Source organism: Orbicella faveolata, unplaced genomic scaffold (assembly GCF_042242905.1).
Source record: "Orbicella faveolata isolate gen_17 unplaced genomic scaffold, um_ofav_v1 contig_25, whole genome shotgun sequence".
In the NCBI taxonomy this organism is placed as follows: domain Eukaryota; kingdom Metazoa; phylum Cnidaria; class Anthozoa; order Scleractinia; family Merulinidae; genus Orbicella; species Orbicella faveolata.
Window position 1 is genome coordinate 28,962,229 of NW_028301553.1, and position 8,394 is coordinate 28,970,622.

Sequence of the window (8,394 nt, forward strand, 5' to 3'; positions counted from 1 at the left end):
TGTTAATTATATTTTACCTTGTTACGAAACGAACTGTTGTTAGGGCTGCTGATGCTGATCCGTGTATCATTTGAGTTGATGTGCTCTGCTATGGATTGTAAAACACTCCTTGTATTGTCAGCGTGAGTGCGGTGTGCGAACCCATCCATGTACCTAACAGGGTCGGTAAGAACGTTTTTCCGAAACCGAGAAAAGAATGGAGTGGACAAGGGGTTTCTTACTTTTGCCCCTGTTCACGTACATAACTTACCAACCGCCAACCACACAGGCTATCTGGGGTCAGGTACAACAAGTGACCTCACAGGTAACATAATAATGAGGTAAGGTTAGGTTGAAAGTCAATCAGAAGATGAGCCGACATCATACTGTGTTTTTGTACAGGGATCATTAGTAGAGGACGAGTCTCTCGTAGCCGTACTGAAGACCACTAAAGAGACAGCTGAGGAAGTAAGCGAGAAGCTTGCTGTGGCAGCTGAGACTGAAGTGAAGATCAACTTGGCGCGTGAGGAGTTCCGTCCCGTGGCTACACGGGGATCCATTCTTTATTTCTTGATCGTTGAGATGAGCATGGTGAATGTTATGTACCAGACCTCGCTGAGACAGTTCTTGGGGATCTTTGATTTGTCCATGGCAAAGTAAGTGATAAGAGAGCGGAATAACTTACCTTTGGCTAATAATATTAACTGTGCTATGCTGCTGGGTCGCGCCGTTTTGGGAGCTCTTTTTTGAGATATTGAACTGGTCTTATGGCATGAAACCTTGTAAAAACTGTAGGAACCTTGTGTCAAAACTGTAGGAAAACACAGAGAAGTAAGAATGAAAAGAAAGAGAAAGCGCGTTTTGCAATTGCAATTTTCGGTCAGTGCTGTGCAGACTATACTGCTCTGGAACCATGTTGGTCTAGGATTATTATGTATTATGAGTTAGTGTAATTTTGCGCGATGCAAATGTGTCCACGTAGACTTACGGGGAATTCCCGTTTTTGCTATAAAGGAAAGATTTGTCGCAGTTTTCAGGCGCGGTTCGATTCGAATGATTTTCTCAATACTTACAGGTCTGAGAAATCACCAATCCCAGCAAAAAGGATACAGAATATTATCGAGTTCCTGACGTACGAGGTGTTCAAATATTCCTGCCGTGGTCTGTACGAGAATCACAAGTTCTTATTTACCTTGCTTTTGGCGCTCAAGATTGATATCCAAGGTGGCAAAGTTAAGGTCCAGGAATTCCAGACATTGATAAAAGGTAATAAAATGTTAATTTTGCTCATTATCTTGGGTAGGATAGGATAGAAAGCCTTTATTTCAACACGCTGAGTTTTAAAGCTAAAAGCTTGTGGGGTCGTGTATAAAATAAAAGAAAGACCTTATAACAGTGTGATGGATCCGGTTGCTCAAAGGGTGCGTTGTGCAATCCACTAAGAGAAATTACGTGGTTTTTATCCAATGGATGGCGCTGCCTACCCTTTGAACAGCCATAGCCTGATGCTTTTGTGAACTTATTCTGAAGCAAACTGCTAAACGTTTAAGATGCTTAGTTAGAGAAAATAGCACTAGACTACAAACTGTTAGTCACGAAGGATAGGTCCATGTTTAAATTCTTGCCTTGTTCTTAGAAAGAGCATTTTTCCAGTGGAATAAAAAGCTTGTAATCCGAAAGTCAATCTCTACAGTGATGAAAGTATAACCAACCCATTAGAACCCGAGGTAAAAAAAATATGTGACTAGTGCCAAGTGCAGGAAAACGTGTTGTCGGAGCAAAATGCGGGAGACTGCTCGTAACCCAAGTTACCAATAGCTTTGTTTTAACTTCCGATTTGCTGACTGAAAGAAACATCTTCACTCTGACTTGTTCGAGCGGGTTGCGTGAGTTTTTGTAAGCCAATAAACATCTCATATGTGTAAACGCGTAACTAGTGCTTGTTATTTAGCACTCTTACTAGTAACTGCTTATGATTGGTTTCGCTCAAGGTGGTGCGGCTCTTGATCTGAAGGCTGTACAACCCAAACCTGGCAAGTGGATCATGGATATGACCTGGTTAAACTTAGTAGAGCTTAGCAAGTTACCTCAGTTTTCAGGCATATTAGATCAGGTGTGTAGTGTAGAAAAAAAGCTATAGTCAACTAAACTAGTAAGAAGCTTTACTTAGTAGAGCTCACCAAGTTACCTTAGTGTCAATGGCTAGGTAGCTGGACAAGTAAGACAACAGGATATATAGAGTCTATAGAGAATAATGAGTATAGGAACTTTTCGTTTCGTCCGTTACTTTTACTTCCCCCGGACTTCCTTAACGTGGGATGGTATACCTCGTGGAGCATGGTGTCTTCACCAAAACTTTATTATAATTGTTTGGGTTTTTTCGCTTGTTCAGCTGTTCACCCCGCCTTGCGGTTTCTCGGTATGATGTTCTAACAGGCCTAAGTTACTTGTAGGTTCGCCGGAACGAGTCCGGTTGGAAGCAGTGGTTCGACAACGACGCTCCCGAAGAGAGTTTTATTCCTGATGGCTACGAGATCTCACTGGATACTTTCAGGAAGCTGCTACTAGTCAGGTCAGCCAGACAGCAATCTCTCCGAGAGATTGACCTGTTCATTTATCAGTAAAGGAATGAATACTTACCCTTGCTACTTGTGGTCCTCAGGTCATGGTGTCCTGACCGGACGCTGCATCAGGCTCGTAAGTACATCGCAGACACCATGGGTGAAAGGTATGCTGAGGGCGTGATCCTGAACCTCGAGGCCACTTGGGAAGAGAGCAATCCTCAAACACCACTCATATGCTTCCTCTCCATGGGCTCCGATCCTACAGGGGCCATTGAGAACCTCGCTAAGCGCAAGGGAATTGGTACGTTGTAGAATGTGATAAACAGTATTGTTATATATGTAGCATAAATAACGTTTTTTTTTTCAATTGATTCTGATTGTAAAGGTTTTTGTTGCAGAATGTCGAGCGGTATCCATGGGTCAGGGGCAGGAAGTGCACGCCAGAAGACTCCTTCAACAGTCCATGGCTGGTGTAAGCTGTTATTTTTATCATTACCGTCTTCTTATGCGCGATCACGTCTCCCCCCTCCCTCTTGTTTGAAAACGAAGTTATAGACATAGGATGCATATACCAAGCGACAAGTTAAGAGCACAACAAGGCCTCATTGGTAGGTGGCTGTTAATTCTGTATTTGCCTCAAATCAAACGAAAACAAAACACAAGGTCTGGAAGCTAACTGTTTCGCTCAGACCTCCCTAGCATGAAGAAGCTTAAGATAACAATTCAGGCTCAATTCTAGCTAGTGAAATTGAACCTCCGTTGAGATACACTTTGCGTCGCTGTTTGACAGTGATCGTGTATCTCGATTCATGATACATGGTAAAATACCTGTGTGTGGTTTGCGATGATAGGGTGGCTGGGTGCTGCTTCAAAACTGTCATTTGGGCTTAAACTTTATGGACGAGCTCCTAGAGACAGTGACGACTGCCGAGTCTTCACACGAGGGCTTCAGCGTCTGGATCACAACTGAGGCGCACAATCAGTTCCCCATCAGTCTTCTGCAGGTAGGTACAACTGTTTATGGGATATAACATACAGTAAAGTCCCGATGTTACAAACATTTCCAATGCTACATTAGTTGTTTGCCGTATTTCAGTAAACTGAAGTTTTCTTTCTTAAACAAAACGTGTTGCTACTCACGAATTAATTTTCAGAGTAAATTGTTCAGTCGCGAAGAAACAGTTAGAGAACGCCGTCGTATCGATTTTATAATGATGTTTTAGTTTTGCCTTTTTTTCCTTGGAATTTAGCATTGGTTGTGTTTATTGAATGTCTTAGTAAACAGCAGAAGTTTGAACTCGAAATGACTAGATTTGCCCAATTTACATCTCATTTCTTGTTTATTTATAGTCTTCAATCAAATTCACAAACGAGCCGCCACAGGGCGTGAAGCCAGGATTAAAGAGAACTTACGCTGGAATCACTCAGGACCAGTTGGATGTGACTAACATGCCGCAGTGGAAGCCCACCCTCTATGCTGTGGCTTTCCTGCACACCGTCGTTCAGGTGAGGAAAATGTTTCCATTCCTCATCAGGGAAGTCTTTTGTTGTAAGTCTCGTACATCTACTGCCCTCAGTAGAAAAGAGTTTCCGTCTAATTGCTGTTTTGGTTGCTGTTTCGTAAGTTTCTGATTCTGACGCTGCGATCATGGTTGTTTTAGCGCGCGCATACAGAATTTCTCTCTATATGCATAACAAGATGGCGATCGGTACATTTACCCATAACTCTTTTTTACCGCGCGAAAACCTTAAAAGCACGGAAAAGATCTAAAAATCTTCAAACCTAGCATACACAATACCGTTAGTACAGGAACAAATATTATAGTATCAAGACTGTCTGTTTTTGCCCAGTGTGTTTTTCTTTTTCTGCTCTTCATAAGACATTGAATTTTGTATTTTTATCCTCCTCAGGAACGGCGTAAGTTTGGTCCGCTAGGCTGGAACATTCCTTACGAGTTCAACCAGGCAGACTTTGCCGCTAGTGTGCAATTCGTTCAGAACCACTTGGATGACATCGATCCTAAGAAGGTAATATGAACACTGAATCTTTGGGATAAATACAGACCAGTCAATTCTAAATGACTACGTATTCTAATTGACTTGTCTAGGGCGTGTCGTGGAACACAGTCAGGTATATGCTTGGGGAGGTGCAGTATGGTGGTAGAGTTACCGATGATTACGACAAGAGGCTGTTAAACACCTTTGCAAAGGTAAGACTTTTCTGAAAAAAATTATTTTCTCTCTTCCTTCCGGCGTTCTTAAGGAAGCCACAACCGTTGAAGCGTTATACTGGAAGCATTTTCTACTCTCGCTGTTTTTGGCTCCTCAGCAATCATTGAGTAAACAGTAGTTTATCTTGCAACCTAGTTCAAGTGACGTTCTCAAGATAGCTAAGAAATGATTTCCCTCAGGCTGGAAGTAGTAAAGATACATTTGGTAAACTGGTTGTTTTCTTGCAGGTTTGGTTTGGGGAACACATGTTTAGCGATGACTTCTGTTTCTACACCGGCTACAAGATCCCCAAGTGTCGTGGGTTGGAGCAGTTCTTTGAAGCCATTCAAGCTCTTCCTTCAGTGGACACGCCTCAGGTGTTTGGCTTGCATCCCAATGCAGATATCACGTGAGTCAGTTAGTCAGTTTTACTCGCCTCGTTAGAAACAAGATCGGTTGGTTCATTTTTCAAATTTTACCGTGAAACCTGTCGTTGTCGCTCAATGAAGTTTTCTCGCTACTTCACATATCCCACTTCGTGGCCGAACGAAAAACCGAGTTTGACTAAGAAGTCAAAGTAACCACATGTCGCCAGATTACACATGAATGTGATTGCTCGTTAGTTGTTTGACTGAAAGATGTCGACCTATTGGCAAAAAGTAAGAAAGACACCTTCAGTAGCGTGTGGCATCTGACAATGATTTTGTTGTTTGCACCAAAAGGAGCAATGTTCGCAGAGAGTTGCTCGAAACCTGTTACACATAGACAAAAATTCTTCGAAGAACCATACGATATAGGCGTGTTTAGCAGTTCATCGCGATCATGTTAAAACTGACCAAGTAGGTTCGCTTGAAATTCTCTTTTAGGTACCAGAGCAATACAGCCAAAGACGTGCTGGACACTATCATGAGCATACAACCCAAGGACTCAGGGGGAGGGTCTGGGGAGACACGCGAGAGTGTTGTGACCAGACAGGCAGATGATATGCTGGAGAAACTTCCAAATGACTACATACCACATGAAGTAAGATCTACTCCATTTAGAAATTTAGCCATTATTCAACGAGATGAGGAACATTTTAACGTTTTCTGTTTGTACGTACAGGTGAGAGCGCGACTTCAGAAAATGGGAGCTCTGGCGTCCATGAACATCTTTTTGAGACAAGAGATTGACCGCATGCAGCGCGTCATATCCTTGGTGCGACAAACCCTGACTGACCTGAAGCTGGCCATAGAAGGAACCATCATTATGAGTGAGGTATATAGGAATGCTTTCTTTTCTCAGCATGGCACTAAATTCATCAGCATTTTTAATGCATAGAAATTTACTTATGACGCTATCAAAGGCTAATTATTTGTTCCCATTGTCACAGAATCTGCGTGATGCCTTGGATAACATGTACGATGCCAGGATTCCCGCTCTTTGGAGAAAAGTAAGGCCTTTTTTCAAGGAATTTTAGTGACAGCCTGACAAAAAGCGATCATTGTAGTCGTAGCCATTGAAGACACACCCAGAGACATCATGAAGGGTGCTTAAAAAGCAGAGTATTTGGTTACGATTTTATCCGTAAAGAGAAGCAGAAGCTGAAGAACATAATAGCTTGGAAAAATGAGAAGATCAAGATACAAGCAAAGCAGGCTTTTCCTGACTCGCTGGTTTTGGGAGTTGACAAATAGAAATTTAGGTATGTTTTTTTGCGGGTCACATTTTTTTTTATCTTTTCGCAGATTTCGTGGGAGTCCTCAACCCTGGGGTTCTGGTTCACGGAGTTCCTGGAACGAAACGGTCAGTTCTCCACCTGGATTTTCAATGGTCGCCCTAATGTGTTCTGGATGACTGGCTTCTTCAACCCCCAGGGCTTCCTCACTGCTATGAGACAGGAAGTCACGCGCGCGCACAAGGGCTGGGCTCTAGACTCTGTCGTGCTACACAATGACGTCATCAGGGCTATGAAAGAGGACATCAACTCACCCCCCTCCGTAAGTTCATCTTTCTTGAATGTTGCACTTGTAATGTGGCAGTTCTACGTGTGAAATGGGTGTTTGGTTATCACTAGTGACGCAAACGCAAGCACGAAGCATAAACTGATGCAATACAGGCGTACCCATGCAAAAGATAAATAAAAGATACAAACTTACTCGTAAATTTGAAGTTTAATTTACTCATTTTTTACTGGGGAAAGACCGCGACATGAGCATATGAGCACAGCCAAAAGGAAAGATTTTGTTTTCACTTTTGTTTTGTTTTTGCCTATGCTATAGAGTAGCTTCTCCCAGGTTTTCTGTTAGGCAGTGAGCAGCAAGAAACGTGGCTGAAGATCAACGAGCATTTTCCCTCTTTTAGTTCTTCCACTCACCGTTTTGGCGTGGTTCTCCCCAACTCCCTGTAACATTCTCGTGGGCTAGTTCACTGAAGCCTTAGCCTAAAAAAATGCGCCTTTCACTCTTGTTACAGGAAGGTGTGTATATTTATGGTTTATACCTGGATGGCGCTGGTTGGGATCGTCGTGGATGTAAACTAATTGAGCCCCAGCCTAAGGTCCTCTTCACCCTGCTGCCTGTGGTGCACGTATATGCCGTCAACTCCACAGCACCTAAAGACCCGCGTCTATACCAGTGTCCGGTGTACAAGAAACCTCAGCGCACAGACCTGACTTACATCACCCCTCTGTGGCTCAAAACCGTACAGAGTCCGGATCACTGGATTCTCAGGGGAGTCGCTCTTCTCTGCGACATTAAGTGAATTCGGATTCTTACGTGTTCACTTCTCAGTTTTTTCCTTCTTTTAAGCCTTTTATCACCCAGTACTGGTGTGCAATGGCATGCATGCAACTTTGTTTTCCTTACTTTTTAACTTTGTAGAAAACAAGTTTGCTTGTAGTTTTGATTGCCGCGCGCATTTTGTTTGTCATAATTGTTTTTTATCGTTTCTTGCGTTTGAACCATTGCGGGTTAGCTTGTCGCATGTCGGTCGTTCAATCTTTGAACTCTGATGAAAATTACTTATGACCTTTAAAGCTAAAATATTGTGTACTTTCTAAAAAAAGTAATAAAGAAACACATTGAAAAACATTGTAACAAAATGTGACTTACCTTAGATTATATGAAGGCAACATGCTCTAAAGCATAAAAGCAAGGAAAAATGAAGAAATGAAAGGGGCAAAAATTAATTCTATAATCAAATAATGAGTTTACTATGTGAAGGGTAAATTTTTCAACATTGTCCGAGCGTGGGACAAAGAAAAAATCTGTGTCCCCGACAGGAATCGAACCCATGACCTCGCGGCGAACACCGGGTGTTACATCGAACTGTGTGATGTGAGTAACCCGCCAGTTCTGATGGACAAAACCTTAAGCCGCGCGATTACAATTTTATCTTAGGTGGAGGAATTTGAGGTTAGGTCACAACATGGAAATTATAATTATAAATTACAATTAATATTATCATAATACTATTAATATCATTATATTAAAATTATAAATTAAAACTGATTCCAATTCTAGATTAGCATAATCGTGCTTTGAACAACCGGGGTCTACTGTCTAACAAACCCCGCTGTACGGAGCAGTCTAGAGATTGTAATGGAACCATTTTTCGGCGACTGTGACTGCTTGTATAGAAGCTTTTGGTTGCAATCGAT

At 42.2% G+C, this 8,394-nt stretch overlaps 1 protein-coding gene across 1 annotated transcript in view; it reads left to right on the forward strand.

Annotated features, from left to right (window-relative positions):
- LOC110041477 (dynein axonemal heavy chain 8-like) overlaps positions 1-7,836 on the forward strand; it is a 65,990-nt gene extending 58,154 nt beyond the window's left edge. The window contains exons 73-88 of the mRNA XM_089294967.1: positions 382-635; positions 1,055-1,245; positions 1,971-2,092; positions 2,433-2,551; positions 2,642-2,844; positions 2,942-3,015; positions 3,395-3,547; positions 3,894-4,049; positions 4,455-4,571; positions 4,652-4,753; positions 5,003-5,163; positions 5,621-5,777; positions 5,859-6,011; positions 6,127-6,186; positions 6,482-6,733; positions 7,209-7,836. Coding sequence (XP_089151093.1) covers positions 382-635; positions 1,055-1,245; positions 1,971-2,092; positions 2,433-2,551; positions 2,642-2,844; positions 2,942-3,015; positions 3,395-3,547; positions 3,894-4,049; positions 4,455-4,571; positions 4,652-4,753; positions 5,003-5,163; positions 5,621-5,777; positions 5,859-6,011; positions 6,127-6,186; positions 6,482-6,733; positions 7,209-7,496 — 2,562 coding nt within the window. The 3' untranslated portion in view covers positions 7,497-7,836. The remainder of the gene's footprint in view (positions 1-381; positions 636-1,054; positions 1,246-1,970; positions 2,093-2,432; positions 2,552-2,641; positions 2,845-2,941; positions 3,016-3,394; positions 3,548-3,893; positions 4,050-4,454; positions 4,572-4,651; positions 4,754-5,002; positions 5,164-5,620; positions 5,778-5,858; positions 6,012-6,126; positions 6,187-6,481; positions 6,734-7,208) is intronic.
- Positions 7,837-8,394: the final 558 nt, after the last annotated feature.